This window comes from Scyliorhinus canicula, chromosome 5, assembly GCF_902713615.1.
Source record: "Scyliorhinus canicula chromosome 5, sScyCan1.1, whole genome shotgun sequence".
In the NCBI taxonomy this organism is placed as follows: Eukaryota; Metazoa; Chordata; class Chondrichthyes; order Carcharhiniformes; family Scyliorhinidae; genus Scyliorhinus; species Scyliorhinus canicula.
Window position 1 is genome coordinate 144,374,211 of NC_052150.1, and position 23,418 is coordinate 144,397,628.

General features: G+C 47.8%; 1 protein-coding gene across 1 annotated transcript in view; it reads right to left on the reverse strand.

Annotated features, from left to right (window-relative positions):
- cntnap2a (contactin associated protein 2a) overlaps positions 1-23,418 on the reverse strand; it is a 2,445,269-nt gene that overhangs the window by 1,083,488 nt on the left and 1,338,363 nt on the right. The window contains exon 13 of the mRNA XM_038797786.1: positions 871-1,071. Coding sequence (XP_038653714.1) covers positions 871-1,071 — 201 coding nt within the window. The remainder of the gene's footprint in view (positions 1-870; positions 1,072-23,418) is intronic.

A 23,418-nucleotide genomic window follows, 5' to 3' on the forward strand; every position in this document is an offset into this window, starting at 1 on the left:
ATTCAAGCCCAGTTTATCCAGTCTTTCTTCATATGTTACCAGTCTTTCTTCATGTGTCAGGGCCAGGGCACCACCCTGACATTGACCTCTTATTTAAAATGAATTGCGTTGAATAGCCACGTGTTTCTCGGCACGACGATTGCTGGGAAACTCACGGCCAAACGCGTTCGCTTGGGAACTTTGTTCCCTTTTGGAAAGATGGCGCCCATTATCTTACCATCAAGTGACATATTTACTGAAACTAAATAAATTATACTTAAATGGTCACATAATTTGTTATTTCGTCTGCCACTTTCTCCCCTGGTGCATAATAGCTTTATGCATCCTTTACAGTTTTCCCAACAAAACACATACGTCAGCATGGTGCTGTGAAAAACATTTGTACAAGACTGCGTTATGTGAGATCTCAGTTTATCATACTTGCTTTGTCCACAACATACAGCAGTCTGTGCCCACGTGGCAGAATTGTTGAAGATACAATTAATACAACTGAAATAACAGCAATCACTTCTCCCAACTCTAGTTAATGCGAAGCCTCCACAAAGTTTTCTTTGGATGCTTATTTCAATTAGAGTTGCCAATTCAGGAAGCTATTCAGCTTAAATGATACGAGGCTAGATGTTTCTTCCTGTCTGTAACCTTAGGACATGGTATGTAAGTTCACACTAACTCCTTTCCAACAAAATCTCCAAGATAACAGTTACTGTTGCTATAAAATCTCATGCAATTCTGTGTAATTAAACCATGCCTTGTGGCCTCAGGAAAGGAGCCGGGAACTGACAAATATCAAAGGTACAAAAAGGCATCAGCCAGCTCACTTTTCCTTGTTGCATGCTAAAAATCACACCTGAGCAAACAAAACGGGCGTACCTGGAGTGTTCAACAGTCGCGACATCCTGCAGAAGTACGACACGTATTGCTCACAATATTCAGCACTTTTCGTAACCGCAGAGATCTGGTTCAGCGAGGTGCTATAATTCAGTTTCACAACAACAGGTTTCATTGGAGTAGACCCAGAAATCGTTCTTTGCTGTGCCATGTCATGATATAATGTTGTCCAGACCTTATCCTCTGTAAGAAGAAAAGGGAATCATAACCGTCAACTGTTTGTATCCCCAACCAACTTCCATGACAAATTACTTTGCTGCAAATATAATAATCTCTTATTAGTGTCACAAGTAAGCTTACATTAACACTGCAATGAAGTTACTGTGAAAACTCCCTGGTCGCCACACTCCGGTGCCTGTTCAGGTACACCGGAGGGAGAATTCAGAATGTTCAATTCACTCAACAAGCATGCCTTTCGGGACTTGTGGGTGGAAACCAGAGCGTCCGGAGGAAACCCTCGCTGACACGGGGAGACTCTGCACAGCCAATGTCGCAAGCCTGGAATCGAACCCAGGTCCATGGTGCTGTGAAGCAACAGTGCTAACCACTGTGTTATCATAAATAAGTAGTCTGCAAATATGCCATTAACTGTAAAGGAACAGCATGGGTTAATCATAGAATTTACAGTGCAGAAGGAGGCCATTCGGCCCATCGAGTCTGCACCGGCTCTTGGAAAGAGCACCCTACCTAAGGTCAACACCTCCACCCTATCCCCATAACCCAGTAACCCCACCCAACACTAAGGGCAATTTTGGACACTAAGTGCAATTTATCATGGCCAATCCACCTAACCTGCACATCTTTGGACTGTGGGAGGAAACCGGAGCACCCGGAGGAAACCCACGCACACACGTGGAGGATGTGCAGACTCCGCACAAACAGTGACCCAAGCCGGAATTGAACCTGGGACCCTGGAGCTGTGAAGCATTTGTGCTATCCACAATGCTACCATGCTGCAGGGCTTTCATCAATTTTCCAGGCATAACTTTGGCAGCTGGCAGCCATGAAAACCAGGAATAACGGTTTAAAAGTTGTAATGGTTTTCCAGGGTCTTGCTCCAAAGCCATGTCAGATGAGTGGATGAAAATTCCACAGATATTCACCCATCAGCTAAATGAAATGCTTGATTACATTATTTACAAGAACATAATTTAATCTCTCATTGTGAGTTAAGCACCACCCAACTCTCTAATTTCTACCCCCGCCCCGAATCAAGAAAAACCTTTGTCCCATCTTTTCCCACCACAAGGTGAATTTCAATAAATTTAGTTGTATTTCAACAAAGCAAAGCAGAATGAAAGAAATCCTTGAGTGTTCAAAATTAACTTTTCAAATGATTGCTCTAAGATATTGGGCTGGATTTTCTGCTTTGCGAAGCCGGAAGCGTTAATCGCGATCGAGCACAGAATTGCGTGAAATGGAAATAAATTCTGTTGGTCCCTCACTGGCGGCGATATCAAGGTTTGCAGCCCGTACCGACGAATCCATGGAAAACCGTCCTTTGCTTGGATTTCAATATCATTAGCAGCCAGGACACTATATGCTCCACCACTTTGCGATGCCCCACCCCTCTTAGACGGAAGTCACATAGGTGAAAATTAGTTCAATCAATAGGATGGGTGTGGCCAAGTCAATTAGGGGCCCACCAGGTGCTGGCCCACTGCAAAGCAAGCAGTGGATCAGCCCAACCAGAAGCCACCTGCCGTCTCAGGGCAGAGGCCTCACCAGTGACCTCCACCCCTCAGTATCACCAGCTGTCTCCTCCTGGTGAGGCTGCATTAACTGCCTCAGCCACCACCTCCTAGGCGCTATTCAGGAGGGCAGGCTTGAGTCTGCAGCCCACCCTTGGGAAGAGGGTATCCCTTCTCATCTCACTGGCATAGACCTGTGGGTCCACCTCGGACTCATGAGCTCAAGGGGCAGGTCTCCTGTGAGGCATCTTGGTGGCGTGAGTGTGAAATGGAGCGCTTAAAAACAGCTCCAGGTGCCAGGCTCTTTGGTGCTAACTCCCAATCCAGCAGTTACAACACCTGTTAGGCTGGGAATTGTTCTCAATACAGGCCGACAGAGTGCTGGTCTATTTGCATATCCTTGCTCACTTACCGAAAGCGCCCCAGCGAAGTGTGAATCACACACTGTTCAGTCATGGTGGCAGAGTGGTTAGCGCTGCCTCACAGCACCAGGGACCCAGGTTCAATTCTGGCCTTGGGTGACTGTCTGTGTGGAGTTTGCACGTTCTCCCTGTGTCTGCATGGGTTTCCTCCGGGTGCTCCTGTTTCCTCTCTCAATCCAAAGATGTGCAGGTTAGGCGGAGTTATGGAGTTACGGGCAGAGCGTGGGGAGCGGGCCTAGGTAACATGCTCTTTCGAAGGTTCAGAGCAGACTCAATGGGCCGAATGGCCTCCTACTGCACTGTAGGGATTCTATGGCAACACCTATTCTCCCAAATAAAGAATTCTGGCCATCATTTGCTTTGAATGAAAACGTGGTTTATTCATTTTGAAGTCTGATCCTGACTAAATGGTTACAAATCTAAAATATGCAGGGAACTAATAAGGTTTGCACAGAATATGGGAGTTTCTACAGATATATAAAGGGCTGGATTCTCAGTTTCTGCGGCTAAGTCCCGACGCCGGTGTGGGACCTGTGGTGTTTCATGACCGGCAAATCGGAGCGAACCCCTCACCGAATCCTGCCTCCCGCACCAAAAACGGCCAGAGAATGGCCGGTCCCGAGCCGCATATGAGCATGGCTGACGACCTGCAGCGGTCGCGCCGTACAACATGGTGCCGGCCATGCGTGGGCCCAAACCGCCATCCGCGACCCCACAGCCCAGCACCAGGCCACCCCCCTCCAGCCCTCTCTGAAGCCCCCTGGCCAGAGGCACGGATCCCGGCCAAGTGTGGCGGCGCTGTACAGAGTCCGCAGCCACCACGCCGGTTTCATAATTTATGTGACCACACATGTCACCTACCGTCGGGGACTCGGCCCATTAGGGGCGGAGCATCGTGGGTGGGGCGGCCGATGAAGCGTCAATGGCATTGTGACTGCGCGAGGCATGTTGATGTCATTTCGGAGGGGCAGAGTATGGCTGACTGGCGTCAAAACGGCGCTGGTCCCAATTTCGGCTTCGGAGACCATTCTCCGCTCGACCGTTGAACACAATTTCGGCATTGGGCAATGGAGAATCCCACCCAAAGAATTAGCCAATATTTCAGTGTATATCATTTTTGTTGTAAGTGAAGATGCAAACATGATCAATAGCATCAGAAACATTTATTCAGTGCAGTCCTCTTCTCAACGCATGGATTTAAATTAGATATATGATCAGAAGAGTGGGTCTTGAGCACTCTATGCTAAAGACTGCTGAATCCCAGATTGTCGGTAATTTAATGCAAGTCGAGAGATAACTCAATTACGACATGCCAGTTAGCGACCTGCTTGTTGGGTGGAAAGTTTCGCACAGCACAGCAATCGAGCTGGAGCAAAGATTCATAAACACATGAGAAATTTTAGCATTGAGAGACATCATTTGATCTGGCAAGCCCATAGCTTTTTTTCATTCCATTATAAGAATTTACGATGGACTGTCTATAACTTTATTTTATACAAGCAAACCAAGAACAAGCAAGTAAAGATCACTGTTGTGGCCAATGCTGTTCTAAAATTGTAATATCAACATTTTATTCCTCAAAACAAGAACACTGTATTAATCTAAAAGCAATGTAATTAACTTCTATACTACTGCTTAAAATAGACAAAGAGTTCAAATGTTCCTGACGTTTTTTTTCAGACTTGTCATTGAAAACATTTATCACTTTCAAGTTGCTCAATGTTGACATATGAGTTGTAGTATTAGCTCCAATTTTAATTCAGTTTTTATTGCCCAAAATCTGTTATGTTGATGGTTCCTATATTTACCATATTATAGAGGGTATGCTTGGGGAGCACAATGGTTAAGCAAGGCTATCCATGTAGTATTATGGGAGGATATAATACCTGCATTGTGCATAAGTGCATTACAGTAAGTATGAGTAAATGAATGACTCATGTTTTTATTTTTGAAAATGGTAAATGCTTCAGCTGAAGGGAGTTTTAATCTAGTGTAAAACAGTTTGTTCACCCAAGTGAAATGTAGATTGGAATTTGTCACTCCCAAACGTGTGATGGGGCCATCAAGCCAGTGAAATCTCCATTCACACCGGCATGAAGGGCTGGAATATTTGAACCATTGTTATGGAAGTTTAAGCATAAAATTCCACAATTTTCTGTGCTATTTCTTTCCGCCCACGTCAAACTGTTGTCAACACATGGAATTCCAGACTAGACTTAGTAGTTTCCGCATCTCAAGAGGCAGAAGACAAAGCAGTCCTTTATTTCCTGTCCAATGATCTTTTGTCACTCCGGCTTCTGTTGACCAGCTCGAGATTCCTACGGGCAGTTTGGTACCAGTTCACCTTGGGTTGCCCTCTTCTTCTGTATGGAGTATAACCTGATGGGCTAGCTGCAACGATGGAAGTCAGTTGACGTAGCCAAGCCAGCTCAGCTGTCTTTTGAAGATGATGGATGAAATTGAAGACTTTTCTGAGCATTTTATTATTTGAGTGCTGGGTATAAAATCCCATCAGTGCATGCCTGGAATCCATTGAAGACATCTGGCATCAAAGGTATCCAAGTTTCCTTTCTTGGCAGGTTTTCAGGTTCCAAGTTTCACAAAAATATAGGAGAGTGGTGAACACATTTATATCACAGAACCTAAGCTTTGTGTTCATGAACTGGTAAAGATTTGAGAGCTACACCAATCATCTCAGCAGAACAAGTTCCGTTTGGTCAGCAAGGAATCCCTGCAGGAGTAATGTGTGATAATTGAACCCAATTCACCTCTAGAGAGTTTAAGGTATTAGCTGAACAGTACAAGTTCAGCATTATTACTTTGTCGTCACCTTATCCAAGGGGACACAGGTTTGTAGAAAGACACCTCCAGATGGTAAGAGAATCCTCATGAAATACCAAGAGACAACAACGAAGGCACAAAGTTTGTCCAGTTTGCAGTGGCATCATTTCTGCTGAGCGGGCTCTCACCTTGCATTGGATGATGGCCACCATTGAAAATGTTGCCTTGGTTGAAGATCTCAGATCTGCGGGGCAGATCGTTGGAGCTCATTTTGAAGAATTGCAGGGTACTATTAAGAGAGCTGTGGAGGCCCATGAGAGAATTCCTGCACGCAAAAGACCCCTTTCCTTGGTGAGTTGTCGAGATGTTGTCGAGATCCTATCACATGGTATGTCATTTATCCTGAAGGGCCCGGTAGTTAGGAGCATGGCAAGATGTGTCTGTGAGCTTGGTCCCAAGAGAGGGGTGAGAGGCGAATTCCCAACAGAGTTAAAAAAATTGGCTGCCACGTTTTAGTAATCTTGAATTGGAGGCTGGTAGCATCAGATTTGATGGAGCACAACGAATCCGGGAGGGATCTTGAAGCATTATCTCTGTCCTGGCTTATCCTTCACCTTCTCGTGCAATGTGGACGGTGTCTTTATCCTGCAATTTATCCTGCAATTCTTTTGTAATCCTGGATGTTATTCCCTTGTGATTATGTTTTTAATTAATTATTGTTGTCTTTCTCAAACAAGGGAGTGCAAAATGAGGACGGGTGTTGTCGATTATCCTGCGCTAGCAAAGTCATATTGAGTCGATTATCCTGTGCTAGCAAAGTCATATTGAGTCGATTATGTGAAATGTGATCTATGCAGTTTTACTTCATTTTTGTTATGTATCCCAATCTTTGTGGTTGTGGAAGGGGAGTGTTTGTTTTTACACCCCTACCTTGTTTATAAGGCAGATGTGTGCAACCTGAGCAGGGTGAAGGGTGGATGGTTGGCTTGATAGGGTTAATTCAGTCCTCACCAAGCTCGAGGATAGCCCCCTAGTTAGACATAATCAGTGAAATTTAATTTGAGGGTACTTGAATTTAAGAATTCTGTGCCTTTATCCTTCAATCATCTGGGCAGATTTTGTATCCTGGGGAGGACTGGGTTCCTTCTGAATCCTCAGGTTGAGCCCTCTTTCGCTTGAGTCTCTCTTTGTGATCCTCTTTTGAGCTGATAGAACAGGAAGAATTAATAATGGCACATGTTGAGGTGAGATTGGTTAATTGTGGTTGGGTTGTTGAGAAGAGGGCTTGCTCTGGTTATCCTTTTTGTGATGGCAGTCATTCTGAGTCAGTATGGGTGCTCAATTGTTGGGTGTCTTGACGGTTCTTCTTCTTATCGAGTTGGGGACCCCTGCGCGCAGTGATAATCCTCTTATTATTATTAGTGGGGAAGGTGCAATGCCCCTGATGGGACAGGAGAAGTATGGGTTTGGCTGAGGTGCAGATAGTGGGGTGTGCTGGAGGTCCTGGGGTATAGTTTCCTGTGTGCGGGGGTGTGCTGGGCAAGGCCAGAGCTAAGCGGCATTGTGTGGTGTACAACTCCTCTTAGAACTGTGGTTTTCACATATTTTCTTTATTTTTCATAACAGTGGATATGAAGAATCTGTGTGTGGCTCCGACATGGGTACCGATGGGTTTGGTATCTGAGGATATGAGGCTCTGGTGGGTCGTTGATGTCTTTGGTGTTGCTAGAATTAGGGGAGATGTACATTGGTGTACATGGCATGGAAAATTTATCCTGATTTCTCGCAGTGATTGCCAGTTGACGTGGCGAGGGTGTTAGTGGACCATTTTATCATGGTTTGCATGTACTCATCCTGTTTCTACCTCCATCTCTAGTGGGGATGCATGGGCACCTAGTTATGTCAAATTATTGTATCGAGCCAGTTGTGATGTTGTTCTCCTATCTCTCTTTGTACACATGTAATGCTGAGCTGTCGTTTTGTCCTTGCTGATGGTGATGTATTATTTTGAAATGTTGTTGCGTTATTCTCTAAAATGAAAAACCTTAATAAATATACTAAAAGCACGGATTTTTTGATGATCCCATTTTAGGTCCATTAATAAAACTGCATCCACTTATCATTCTTAAATATAACAACCTAGCACTTGGGTATCCTTGCACTGCCACACAGACACCCGGGCAGTGCTCCTGCCAGCTTGGATGTCTCACCTGGGCACCACTCTGCACTATCTCTGGCCACACAGGTGCCGTCCGGGAAACCCGCGAGAGGGCTTTTCCGACATTCACCGGGCGCACCGCACTCATGCGAGAGCGCAATGCGGCCGATGGATTGCGCCCAGTGTGTCATACTAAGGAAGCGCTAAAAAGCGTGCTTGTCCACGTGATGGCCTATGTCGTAGGGTTTTTGCCTCATCTAGATCTGGCTTCACACTGTGAGTAAGTGAGCTACATATGAGAACCAGGCTGATCCTGAATCTGCATTTAACAGGGTTACATTTCAGCTGAATGGTCATGATTTTGTTAAGGACGAGACAAAAACATGCATCATGTTCTTGCATAGTTCGACCCCAGAGCAGGATGTCATCAACAATGATTTTGCAGGGTTAGCCTGCAAAGAGTTGCTCCATGCACCATTGGAAGACCTCACTGCCAGTGGAGATCCCATAGAGCATGCAAAGAAAACAACATCTGCTTATCAGAGACATGAATGTGTTAAATTTCGAAGATTTTTCATCCAACTGGGTCTGCCAGAATCCATATTTTGCATCCAGGATGCTGAAAACTTTAGCATTGAGCATATCTGCTATCAACTACACCACTGTTTTCATAGGGTGGTGAGGTCTGAGCAGGGCGCTGCGGTGGGGTGTGCCGGGGGATGGGAGGGTAGCTCGGGGGGGGGGGGGGGGCTGTGTGGGGGTCCAGCTGGTGCCAGGTCCCTGAGGGAGACTGTGTCTTGGAGGCCGCCGGGGTACACTACGTAGGCGTACTGTGGGTTAGCGTGGAGTTGCTGTACCCTCTCAACCAACGGGTCCACCTTGTGGAGTCGCACATGTTTACGGAGGAGAACGGGTCCTGGAGCTGGCAGCCACTACCCTGTTCGCACCATCGTGAAATGCGACGGCGATCACGACGGTGTGGGCACTTGGTCCGCGGAGCGGAGAATCGTCCCCTGTATCTTTTTTGATTCATGCAATAATCCACCACCGCAATATACACACCAATCCTTTTCAAACTTGGCCCAGCCAACGACAATATTTTCATCAAATACCACTGGGTCATTGCGGCAAAGTCACTGTGCCATACTGCCAACTCCTGACACCATATAGAGGTCCTGGGTTCCCAATGACTGGCAATCAAAGACTTATAACAAACAATACACTATTTAACCAGCTGAGCAGCTTTTCCATCCTTGCACTCTGCCTACGTTCCAGTCACATGATCTCTGAAGTACCCACATCTTCATGTAATCACGTGACCACTTGGTTTACTGTGCCCAAAACAGAAACTGTTGGCTCCCTTCTTTTTCCTTCTTTGCATTGGAAGGGTTTTTTTGAAACCTGACTGTTCAATATCTGTGATGAAATGTTCATCAATATTTCCTTTGTTTGGGGTAGCACAGTGGCGCAATGGTTAATACTGCTGTCTCACGGCACCGAGGTGCCAGGTTCGATCCCAGCTCTGGGTCACTGTCCGTGTGGAGTTTGCACGTTGATGCACTAACAATTACGACGAGACGAGAGTAGAATGTAATCGAGGCTTTATTACACTGAGATGTGTGGCATCCTACAGCAGCTGACAAAATGGCTGCTGTTCGGAGAGCCCACACATTTATACTCCACCTACTGGGCGGAGCCAGCAGGAAGGGATCTACCCCCGTACCTGTAGTACAGGGGCCTTACCATAAAACCCATATATACAATATAATACAGCAGTGGTGATTATCACACACGTTCTCCCCATGTTTGCGTGGGTTTCACCCCCACAACCCAAAGATGTGCAGGGTAGGTGGATCGGCCAATGTCTAAATTGTCCTTTAATTGGAAAAAATGAATTGGGTACTCTAAATTTAAAAAATATATATTTCCTTTGCTTGGTGTGCACAGTCAGCAAGGCTGGAGTTAATACCTCAAGTAGCTGACATCTATCTGTGTATTTGCAAGGGTTTACATTCACATGCAACTATATTTTCTGTGCTTTTAGTGTTGCTAAAAGTAGCTCGACAGGTTATCAGGCCATAAAAACAGTCGGAGAGGGTGTAGAGAAGATTTCTGAGAATGATACCAGAAATGCGTGGACATTCATTACAGGAACAGATTGACAGGCTTGGTCTCTCTTTTTTCTTGCAAAGAAAAGGCTGGGAGATGACCTAGCAGGTGTCTTGAAAATTATGAAAGGTTTGACAAAGCAGAAACATAATGGAAAGTGTTACCACCTGTGGCGAAGAGCAAAATTATGCAGGTTAGCAATATAATTGATTCACCAAGAAATCAAATGGGGAATTCAGAAGGCATTTCTTGACCCAGAAAGTGGTGAGAATGTGGTATTTGATCCTATAGGAACTTGTTTTTTAAAAATTAATTTACAGCATCGCTGGCTCGGCCAGCATTTATTGCCCATCTTTAGTTGCCATTGAGTCGGTGGTGTTGTGCAGTCTACTTGAAGTGCTGCAGTCCCGGAAGTGTAAGTACACCCACAGTGCTATTATGGAGGAAGTTAGTTCCAGGATTTTGACCCAGTGAGGGAACAGGGATATATTTCCAAGTCAGGATGGTGAGTGACTTGGTGGGGAACCTCCAGGTGGTGTTGCCCGGTATCGACTGCTCTTGTCCTTTGAGATGACAGTGTTTGCCAAAGGTGAGTTCTTGCAGTGCATCGTGCAGATGGTAAACACTGCAGCCACTGTTCGTCAGTGGTGGAGGGAGTGAATTGTTGTGGACCACTCAAGCGGTTGCTTTGTTGAGGTGAATAGTATTAACGAATGTAAGCTTATGAGGAAGAAGGAAATAGAGGATTATACTTGGTTAGGAGGAGCCAGGTGTGTAAACACCAGCATAGATTTGTTGGCTAAAAGGCCTGTTTCGATGCTACAAATAATACTGTTTAAGTGACATGTGAAGGCTTCTTAAAAGACTACTCTTTAATAAACATTTTAAATACCCAATTCTTTTTTTCCAATTAAGGGGCAATTTAGTGTAGCTAATCCACCTACCCTGCACATCTTTGTGTTTTGGGGGGTGAGATCCATGCAATACGGGGAGAATGTGCAAACCCCGCATGGACAGTGACCCGGGCCAGGATTAAACCCATGTCCTCAGAGCCGAGGCAGCAGTGCTAACCACTGCACCACCGTGCCCCAGACTACCCTTCAGGCAAACAAACGTTCAACCACTGTAAATGCAGCACATTCACTTCTCAAGATCAAATGCATTATCTAAATTTCAAATCTTTAGAATCCACTAATAATCAGAATTATATTGATTTAAGCTTCTCCAAATCTAATTTATATCGCAGTAGCTTTGCTAAGGCATGCAAGAATTCCTCTCAAAACCTTTATTGAAATCAAATCTTGTATCAGCTTACAAGCATCAGTACTCTAATAAAGGCAATTTAAACCACACACAAGTGATCATTCTTCAATGATCTTCAAGCACTTTCTGTAAAATGGGAGAGAAACAGCAAGACATTTTGGGACAAATATTAACTTCATGTAGTGGAGCAAGCTGACAGTGGGATTTGTGCAAGAAAGACTGTGAACTAGGTTGTGCAGTGGTTTCTTAACTGAACCATGGTTCAAGCATCCCACATTTAAAAAAGACTGTTGAGCCACACTTAACTATGGAAGTCTCAGGATTTAAACAGTCATGGTCAAAGGACAGAAAGATTCCATTCTACAATCATCTGGAGAAGGAGAGCAATTATACTGGCAGTGTCACCATGGAAAGGATTCTCGCAAGGGCTTGACATGGGAGATGCTGAGAGGATATTTCCTCTTGTAGGAGAGTCTAGACCCAGAGGGCATTATCCCAGAGTAAGGCGTCACCCATTTAAGACAGAGATGAGGAAGAATTTTGTCTCTCAGATAGTAGTGAATCTGTGGAATTCTTTACTGCAAAGAGCTGTAGAGTCTGGGTTCTCGTAAGTATGTTCAAGGCTGAGATAGTCAGATTTTTCATCAGGAAGAGAATAAAAAGTTATGGGGATACGGCAGGAAAGTGGAGCTGACGATAATATCAGGTTAGTCAGGATTTCAATGATTGGTGGAGCAGGCTCAATGAGCCGAATGGACTACTTCTGCCCCCATGCCTTATGGCCTTATTGTCCAAAGATGGAGATGATTATTCTGAAGCAGCAGCAGAGTAAGTATGAAGTTCTATCAGCATTTTCAGACAAGCTGTGCATGATTGGAGAGAAACTGGGGGAGCCCATCTCTAGCACGTAGCAGCACTGCGACACAGAGATTAGCACTGCTGCATCACAGCATCAGGGACCCGGGTTCAACTCCAACCTTGGGTCATTTCACATTCTCCCTGTGTATGCACTGTTTTCCTCCAGGCATTACGGTTTCCTCCCAGAGTCCAAAGATGTGCAGGTTAGGTGGAATGGTCATGATCAATTCCTGGGGTTATGGGGATAGCGGAGGGGAATGGATCTAGGAGGAGTGCTCATTCAGAGGGTGGGTGCAGACATGATGGGCCAAATAACCCCCTTCTGCACTGTAAAAATTCTATAACGTGTGTAATGATCTTTCAGATCTTTGCACTAATGTTCACTTTCATGAAAAGAGGCGTTACCTGCATGGAGAATCAGACGTAGCAGGCAACTGAGTACATGCTGACACTCACCACTGGCCCACATACTCAGACTGCCTGTTTAAAGTAAATGGAGGAAAGAATTGCCGAGTACGTTTCAGCATCTCACTATGAAGCGCAGCACAAGTACTGTTGCTAATCCTCCTGTTCCACATCCAAAGTCTAAAGTGGAGTGGCATAAATTCTCCCTTTAAGTGGGTAGCATATGCATAGTGATTACCACATTCTCATCTCCAGCTGAATGCTGATGTATTCAATCAAGTCTTTTTTTTAGTCATTTACTGGATGTCGGTGTCACCTGCTAGGCCAGCATTTATTGTCCATCCCTAATTTCCCTTCTGAATATAGAAGTGAGCTGCTTTCTTCAATCCCTGCAGTCCCTGAGGTGTAGGTACACCCACTGTGCAGGTACAGAGGGGGTTTCAGGATTCTGACCGAATGACAGTGAAGGAATGGTGATATATTTCCAAGTCAGGGTTTGTGAGTGACTTGGAAGGGAACATCCAGGTGGTGGGGTTCCCAGATATCTGCTACTCTTATCCTTCTAGATGGTAGTGGCCGTAGGTTTGGAAAGTGCTGCCTAAGGAACTTTGGTGAATTCATGAAGTGCATCTTGTAGATGGTACACATGGCTGCCACTGTTCGACAGTGGTGGACGGTTTGAATGTTTGCGGAAGGAGGAGCTGCTTTTTCTTGGAAGATGTCAAACTTCTTGAGTGTTATTGGAGCTGGACATATCCAGGCAAGTAGACCAGTTCACTGTTCTTTTTTGACAGCTGATCCCTTTATTGTTCAACTGTGCAAAACCAGGAGACAGACAACATAGCCAATTACCACATCAAATTATTCTGCTGTCTCACGTCAATATTCAACTTACTCCATCTTTCTGATTAATGAAAATATTTGAGGTCAACTTTTAAAAAACTTTTCTAGTCAATCGTTTCCGGGAGTTAGAGACGAACAAGATAAATAACCAGCAGCAGTAGCAGGCTGGCCTGTCGACCTGTATGCGAACGAGGCAGAGATGATAGATAATATTTTGTGTGTGTTCTTAAAAGCAACACAAATAGATCACCGATGCAAAGAAAAGTAGGGCAGCAGTACTGGGGTGAAGGTTAATGTGACTTTAAGAATTGAGAGGGGGGTCTGCGGTCGAATCCGCTATTGCCTGGCAGATAGCCATTTGGGTGCTGGAGTTTGGGATGAGCCGGGAGTTTGACTGGCACAATTCCTTGATGCCGTTGCGTCTAAGCAACAGTTCACGTTGGCCAGGTACATGGAATACTGCAGGGCGCTCCGCAGAGGTTCGCGAAACCTGCCCCAGAGGAAACCATTGGTCGCTAAGGAGTACAGCAGCAGCACCGTGTGATGGAGGGTGAAATAGATCAGGAAGGTGAGCAGGTTTGAGAGGATGATTTTGGCGGATTTGTCCGCCCACCCCTCCCGGCTCCCGCTGGCCTTAACCTTCAGGCTGCAGATGATTTGCAGCGAGCAGAACATCATGAGCGAGGCGCAGGTCAGGAAGAGCACCTCCAGGGCTGAGATGAAGCCCAGCCTCCAGACTCGCGGCGAGAGGCGGTAAAAGCAGGAGCAGGAATCACTGCTGAGGTAGATGTGGCTGGTCCCCGGGCACACCAACATCCAGATGGCGGCGCAGATTGTGATGGTGAGCAGGCTTGGGGAGTCAGGAGTTGACGTTCGCGCTCTAGCAGCCATAGTATTTGTATGGCTAGTCCAGTTTAGTTTCTGGTGAATGGTAATCCCCAGGCCGTTTTCCTGGGGGACGAGATGGCTCTGCTGAGGAAAGGATGCTTTATGGCCAGGTAGCGGTCGGCGCAGATGAGAGTTGTCAGCAGGATGCTGGCATACGTGTTGATGAAACAGAAGGACTCCAGGAGCTGGCAGAAGCCCCTCTGCAGTGGCCACTCCTGGCGTACACAGTACGTGTAGATTTTGAAAGGCAGGGAGAAGAGCAGCAGGCTGTCTGAGATGATGAGGTTGGTCATGTAGATGGTGGACTTTGTCCGCTCCTTGATTTTACACCAGATTAGGCAAAGGGCCACTCCGTTCAATACTAGCCCAACGCAAATGGTCGGCAAACTGAACACAAGCATCACCACCTGATGTGACCATTCAGGCGCTTTCCATGAGCAGTTGGCTGGAGAATCCATCCCAGCAATTCGGGTCTGCCTTGCTGAAGTGCCTTTCAAAGTGACCCAGTGAATGCACGCTTCCTCTGAGAGAACGCCAAGATGAGCTCTTTCATATAACCTAGACGGAGCTGCTCCCGATTTGTGACTGAGGGGAAGCGGACGGTGAAATCTATTTGATTCTTTCAAAGTGCCGGCACACACAAGATGGGCCGAATGTTCTGCTTCGCTGCTTGTATGTTTCCAGGGAGATGCTGACCCGGGAAGCGGACGAAGTGAGCGGTGAAAGATTTGCAGAGAACGAGCCAGGAGTTCAGACCAGAGAGTGGGGGCACTGGCAGGTAGAGAGCAACCAGTTCACTCCTGACTGGTGCCTTGTAGATGGTGAACAGGCTTGGGGAATCAGGAGTTGACTATTGCGCTCTGGCAGCCACAGTATTTATATGGCTAGTCCAGTTTATTTTCTGGTGAATGGTAATCTCCAGGACGTTGATTGTGGGGGATTCAGTGATGGTACTGCCAGTGAATGTCAAGGGGTGATGGTCAGATTCTCTCTTGTAGGAGATGGTCATTGTTTAGCACTTGTATGGTGCAAATGTTACTTGCCACTTGTCAGCCCAAGCCTGAATATTATCCAGATCTTGATGTATTTGGACATGAGCTGCTTCAGCAGTTGAGGAGTTGCAAATGGTGCTGAACATTGTGCAGTCATGTGCAAACACCCCCACTTCTGATCTTCTGATGGAAGGAAGGTCATTGATCAAGCAGCTGAAGGTAGTTGGTCTTAGGACACTATCCTGAGGAACTCCGACAGTGATGTCCTGGAGCTGTGGTGATTGACCGCCAATAACTGAAACCATCTTGCTTTGTGTCAGCTGTGACTCCAACCAGCGGAGAGTTTTTCTCGATTTGAGTTTTGGTAGGGCTCCTTGATGCCATCCATCCTTAAGTAAATTTGAATAGGATGCTCTTTCCAAGGACTGGTGCAGACTCGATGGTCCGAATGCCTCCTTCTGTAGGGATTCTATGATTCTATTTTATCCTCGGTCAAATGCTACCTTGATGTCAAGGGCAGGAACTGTCACCTTACCTCTGGAATTCAGCTCTTTTGTCCAGGTTTAAACCATTGTTATAATGAGGTCAGGAGCGGAGTGACCTGGCAGAACCCAAACTGAACGTCCGTGAGCAGAGTATTGCTGAATATATGCCCCTTGATAAGCACTGTTGATAGCCCCTTCCATCAGGATTGCTTATTATTTTTTAATTTAAAAACAAATAAATTGTAAGATAACCCAATTATTTTTTTCACTTGAGGGGCAATTTAGCGTGGCCAATCCACCTAACCTGCACATCTTTGGGTTGTGGGGGTGAAACCCATGCAAACACGGGGAGAATGTGCAAACTCCACATGGACAGTGACCCAGAGCTGGGATTCAAACTTGGGTCCTCAGCACCATAGTCCCAGTGCTAACAACTGCACCATGTGCCGCCCCCAGGTTGCTTATTATTGAGATTAGACTAATGGGGCAGTAATTGGTCAGGTTGGATTTGTTCTGTTTCTTGTGTACAGGACATACCTGGGCAATTTTCTCACCTTGCGGGCTGGAAGACAAGTGTTGGAGTTTAATGTAGGGAAGTGTGAGGTCATGCACTACAGCAGGCAGAATGAAAAGGCAGATTATTATCTAAATGGAGAGAGACTGCAGGTCAGCGAAGTGCAGAGGGATCTAGGTGTTCTCGTGCATGAATCTCAAAAAGCTAGCAGGAGGGTGCAATAAGTAGTTAAGAAGGCAAAAACATTTTGGCCTTTATTGCAAATGGGTTGCAATTTAAATAAAGGAAGGTTTTGTTGCAATTGTACTTCTTGGGCAGTCCCTCAGCATTGAGGATGACTTGCTTCCACTCTGGGGAGGTTTGGCAGGTGGTGCTTGATGAGTTGAGTGGCTGGGACACTCTGGATTCTGTGCTCTCCTTCTGCAATCTACGCTTAGCCTCTGCGTGCTCCACCCTACGACACTCAAGTTGATTGTCACCTTTGCGGATGCTATTTTTCCAGTTGGTGCATTCTAAGGCAAGCGATTCCCACGTGTCGATGGGGATGCTGCATTTATTTAGAACATAGAACATATAGTGCAGAAGGAGGCCATTCAGCCCATCGAGTCTGCACCGATCCACTCAAGCCCTCACTTGCACCCTATCCCTGTAACCCAATAACCCCTCCTAACCTTTTTGGACACTAAGGGCAATTTAGCATGGCCAATCCACCTATCCTGCACGTCTTTGGACTGTTGGAGGAAACCGGAGCACCCGGAGGAATCTCATGCAGACATGGGGAAAACGTGCAGACTCTGCATAGACAGTGACCCAGCGGGAAATTGAACCTGGGACCCTGGCATTGTGAAGACATAGTGCTACCATGCTGCCCTAAAGGGAGGTTTTCAGAGTGTCCTTGTAACATTTCCTCTGCCCTCCTAGTGATCGCTTGGCATTGCGGAGCTTGGATTAGAGTGTCTTGTGTTGAGAATGCAGACAATGTGGCCTCCCCCCCCCCCCCCCCCCCCTATCGCAGCTGGTCAAGCATGAGCAGTGCCTTAAAACAGGGGACATTGGCCTGGGAGAGGATGATCATGTTGGTACACCTATTCTGCCAGCGGATTGGAGGATTCTGCGCTTGTAAAATTGAGGACATTTGTCCAAGGAGTTGAGGTGTCTGCTGTACATTGTTCATGTTTCTGATGCATAAAGGAGGCCAGGGACCACGGCTGCTCTGTAGGCCATGAGCTTTACTCAGGTGTTCAAAGACTGCACTGGTACATTGGAGTTGATGCTGGATTTTGTTGTCAATGTTTTCGCACATTGAGGGGAAGGCTCCCGATGAATGGGAAATGATCCACATTGGCCGAGCGCTCACTGTGAATCTTGATGGGCAGGGGCAGTTTTGTGTGACAGTAGAGAACCTTTGTTTTCCGGAATCACACAAAGTTTGTACATAGGTGCAACAAGTACTTAAGAAGGCAAATGGCATTTTGACCTTTAAAGTAAAGGGGTTGGAGTTTAAAAATAGGGAGGATTTGTTGCAATTATACAGGTTGTTGGTTGTGTCCATCCGAGGGCCAACCCCTCTCAACAATGCACTGTCTGCCCTTGCCTACTCTACCAGACACCTCCTCCCACGCACCCCCACAGGGAGTCCTATAATAAAAGAGACCATCCACCCCATAGGATAACCACCCGCAGGGACACCTGTAATAGTGCCCCTCCCCCCACCACAGAGACTCCTGTAATAGGGGCATCCATCCACAGGGACCCCTGTAATAATAAAACCCCTCACATGGGCCCCTGTAACAGGGACACATGTAATAGGGAGACCCCCACAGGATCCCTGTAACAGGAGACCCCCACAGGGATCACTGGAATAGGGAGACCCCCCAAAGGGACCCCCGTAATCATTGACCACATCAAAGAGATGTCCCGGGACGTCTCTCCCGATTTCAGTGGTCCCTGTGAGGGTCCCCTATTACAGGGGTCCCTGGGGGGTCTCCCAATTATAAGGGACCCTGGGGGCGGTCTCCCAATTGCAGGGGACCCTAGGGGGAGCTCCCTTTTACAAGGGTCTGGAGGGGGGTGTCAGGACCCCCGTACTTGGGGGTGGGGTGGCACCAAGTAACCCAGGAACACAGCTACTGTTTGCTGTGGGGGGGGGGGGGGGGGGGGGGGGGGGGGGGTCGGAGGGGCTGCTTAGCGGTGCCGGGGGGGGGGGGGGGGGGCGGGGGTGGGGGGGGGGGGAGGTCACCGACCGCCTGGTATCCTTGCTCAAACGGTCGCCCAATAACAAGATTTTCCACAAATTCCTCATATTCCACCTATGCATAAATTTTTGCAGGGGATCATAAACCGTTTGCAATTCACTACCGGCAGAACATTGGGCGCAATTCTCCCAAAAGGGAACAAAGTCCCCGAGCAAACGCGGTCAGCCGCGTTTTTCCCTGCACTGATAGTGCCAAGAGACACATGGGGCGCGATTCTCCGCCCCTCCACGCCAGGTGGGAGAATAACGGGAGGGCCTCCCGACATTTTTCACGACCTCCCGCTATTCTCCCCTCCCCCACGCCTGACCCACGCCACGAATAGCCGCTCGCCGTTTTTTACGGCGAGCGGCGATTCTCCGAGGCCGATGGGCCGAGCGGCCGGCCCTTCACGTCCGTTTCAACACGGCAGCAAACACACCTGCTCGCTGCCGTCGTGAAACTGGCGCCAGATGCCCGTTTGGGGCATCTAGAGGCCCGATTGGCACGGGAGTACTACGACTGTGCTCGGGAGGGGACAGGCCCGCGATCGGTGCCCACCGATCGTCGGGCCAGCGTTCAAAACAGACGCACTCTTTCCCCTCCGCCGCCCGGCAAGATCAAGCCGACACGTCTTGCCGGGCGGCTGAGGAGAAAGACGCCAACTGCGCATGCGCGGCTGATGTCATCGGCCGCGTCAGTCGCCGTGACGCTTGACGTGCGGCCTTGACAATGGTCGTGACGCACGGGGCCACGCTCCTAGCCCCGCCCGGGGGGGGGAGAAATGGCCCCGGAAGTGGCCGTGAAGGCTGCCGTGGGTCACGGCCTATCCCACGGCAGCCTTTACGATTCTCCGCATTTGCGGAGAATCGCGCCCATGGCCATTGAACATGACCCACGTTGAATAAGGGGCCTGAATGGGGTACGCGCCACCGAGGCTTAACACTGCCCTGTTTTGTACGATGGGGTGCTCCGGAATGATCCATTATGGCGAGAGATCGGGTGCCATTTTTAAATGGCGCCCTGATCTCGGAGGTCCCCGAAAGAACCGTCAACCTCCCCCCGAGTCTGAACACAATATGGGAGGGTCCTCGGTAGCCCCTCCTCCGCCTCCCGCACTTCCCCAAACACCCACGCCAGGAAGCCCCTGCCGGATCACGTGTGCACAAAAAATGCCAGCTTGGCACCTTGGCTGTGCCAACCAGGCAGTGCCTATGCCTACTGACAGTGCCACCTGGACACATTGACAGGGTACCCTGGTGACACCAGATGTGCATGACACCACCCTTCCCACAGGGCATGCAATTCGGGGCCTCCGATCCCCTGGGAGACCTCCACAAGTGCATCTGGTCCCTGTTTGTGCGAAGTGGTGAGATGCTTTCCTGGTGCAGCATGGCCGTTGGATCGCACCCATAGTCTCTCAAACTGAGAATCTTGCCCAATATGTTTACAACCCTGAGTTAGATAGCCACCTGATGAGGACCTCCATCATCTCTGGAAGAAGTCGACTGGAACATTACCATCGCTGTTGTGACAACCATGCCAAATTGACAGTAATGTACATGATTTATTTTCCTCTTCAACAATAGAAGCTATTGTGTGAAATGCAAAACATGTAGTCAGAAAAAATGCCTCATGTTTGTGCAGTCTCTTGTGAACTTGATATAACACTACTGGGCTGCTATTAAATTCTGTAAAGGATATTTTGAGGTTATGAGCTTAAGGCATACACATTTTATTTTCAGCATCATGGAGGCTCCATAGAAGTAATTTGTTATTTTTGATGAATGCTACATGAGGGAGACTGTAATATTTCAATAGTTCACCACAGTGAATCAGGAATTTTGCAGAACTTAGCATACAAAGTACAACTTGACTTACTTCAGTGAAAGAAAACAAGTATTTTATCAGTGAGTGTGACAATTATTTTTACTGTAGTGTTTTGATTTATAAAGAGGGGAAACATTGAAGTCAACTTTTCAACTGCATCGTTGCTCTTGCTATCAGGGAAAGACATCACAAAGGGTTCATTAAATATCACATTTCTCCAACACCTTCTTAAACAGCTGCCGTCATGCAACATGCCCCTGTTTGCATAGAAGAATGCACAAGGGTGTGGGAAGTAACATATTATCTAATCACCAGTTTCATTTGTTCCTGTTTTTGAATTCAGTATCTAAACAGCAGGCAGACTCTCAAAAACAGCATGCAAATATTCACAAGAGAAACAAATACAAACTGATAAACTCATGCAAACAGCACAAATTTCCCACACAAAACAATGGCATCAACATTTTGTTTGTACTGGAAGAGGGACAACTCCTGCAAAAAGCAGCATATCCCCAGTGCCCGATGTGATGGTGCGTGAGTGGCATTTACAAAGCAGGGTATTTATCTATTTATCACCAGTAGAAGGTGCCAGAATTACTAATACAAGCTTCACGGAAAGATTTTGCCCCTGGAGAAAATCTAAAACAAAACCATAAATAAGTAATAATATAAAATGATGGAAATAAACATCAGCATCTGAAAAAAGAACTCCAAGAAGAAATGTAAACCCATCTGTTTTCTCTCCAGGTACCGATGAACTGACTGTATAATTACGGAGATTTTGGTTTATTCAAATTGTCCGGGGCTGCATGGTGGGGCAGTAATTACCACTGGCGCCAAGGACTTGGGTTCGATCCCGGCCCGGGTTACTGTCCGTGTGGAGTTTGCACATTCTCCCCGTGTCTGTGTGCGTCTCACCCTTACAACCCAAAGAAATGCAGGTTAGGTGGATTGGTCATTCTCAATTTCCCCTTAGTTGGGAAAAAAATCTTAAAACAAACAAATCTCCCACCATTAGAATTTCCACTTTTCCTCCAGTTACAGCGGTGATCGTCCAGTTGAGTACACATTACTGGGAGCAACTGATCATGGAATCATCAACATGTTGTTAATCTAAGGAAGATATGAATGTATCCAATTTTTGAGAAGCTGTAATTTTTGATAACTGATTGAGTCCTAGTGTGTATATTACTCTAATATTGAACACGATGAACAGCAGTGGTTATTTGCCCAAATCAGCTGCTGCATTTTATGTTGGAGCAGTGAATAAGTATTTAATTGGCATCAAAGCACATTGTGAGGTCGTATAAATGCAAGTTTTTTTTTTACATTCTGTTCATCGTAGTGAGGGAATTCAATGCCAGCTAATGGAACAGTTTCTAGTTTGAGCATCAGACCCTCCCCACATTCGGGCCCAACACAAAGAGACAAAAAGCTTATACTGTGTCCCAGTAAGGCGCCTTTTATTCCATTAGAACATGAAAAGGGGCATTCGGCCTTTTAAACGCGTTCTGCCATTTAATATGATCATGGCTGACATTCTATCTCAACTCCACCTTCCCACACTACTCCCAAATCCATTAATTCTCCAGAGAAAGAATGTATGAAATTCCAACCAGTATGGGGTTAGGTTTGTGGGCCGCGATTCTCCCAAAGGGTGACAAAGTGCCGACGCCGGAGTGAAACCCGGAGTGTTTCACTCCAGCGTCGGAGGCCTTTCCTCACCCCCTATTCTCCCAACCCCAGGGGGCTAGGAGCGGTGGCGCGTCAATCTCGGGCACCGGGCCTTGACGCTTGCGTCAAAGCGGTGCCGCCAGAATGACGCGGCCGGCGCCGCCCAAATGACGTCACTCGCGCATGCGCGGGTTGGCCGACGCCAACCCACGCATGCACGGTTGCCATCTTCCCCTCCGCTGCCCCGCAAGACATGTCGGAGTGATTTTGCGAGGTGGCTGAGGGAAAAGAGTGCGTCTTTCAGAGACGCCGGCCCGATGATCGGTGGGCACCGATCGTGGGCCAGACCCCTCCTGAGCACCCCCCTGGTGCTCGATTCTCCATCCGCCCCCCACAGGCCCCACACGCAGCGGTCGCCGCTGTTCACGCCGGCAGCGACCAAGCGTGGTTGGCGCCGGTGTGAACCGGTCGTATTAGGCATGCCACTCGGCCCATTCGGGCCGGAGAATCGCCGCTCGACACGCCGTTTTGGGGGGATTCGGAGAATCGCGCGCGGATGCCAGGGTGGCGTGGCGTGATTCGCCCGGCACTCCCACGATTCTCCCACCCGGCCTGGGGTCGGAGAATCGCGCCCGTGATTTGGCTGAGGGACTGAATGCTAAAAACAAGTTTCCTTTTTCTTTGAGTGCTTTTAAACATACCTACAGGACCAGAGAAAATAAAGGAAAGATCTAATAGAGATTTGCAAGATTATGAAAGATTTTTTACAATGAAAAGTAGTGAAAGGAATGTTCCCATGGGCGAAATTCTCCGACCCCACGCAGGGTCGGAGAATCGGCCGGCTGCGGCGTTAATCCCGCTCCCGCCGGGTTTTTTATTCTCCGAGCGGCCAAAAACCGGCGTTGTGCAAATCCCGCTGGCAGCCTCTGAAAACAGCTGGCGCCGGCGGGATGTCATTGATTTTTTACTTTGAACAAATCTCCGGCCCGGATGGGCCGAAGTCCCGCCGACGTGGCCACGGGTCACGTCGGCGAAAAACAGAGTAGATTTAAAACGGCGTCAACCATTGATGATGGTTGACGCCGTTCAGTGACCTAGGGCGAGTGGGGGGGGGGGGTGCGGCGTTAGTGGGGGGGGGGTGCGGCGTTAGTGGGGGGGGTGCGGCATTAGTGGGGGGGGTGCGGCGTTAGTGGGGGGGTGCGGCGTTAGTGGGGGGGGTGCGGCGTTAGTGGGGGGGTGCGGCGTTAGTGGGGGGGTTGCGGTGTTGAGAGAGGGGGGGTACCGGCGTTGAGGGGGTGGGGGGTTGCGGCGTTGAGAGGGGGTGTCCCGGCGTTGAGAGAGGGGGGTACCGGCGTTGAGGGGGGGTTGCGGCGTTGAGAGAGGGGG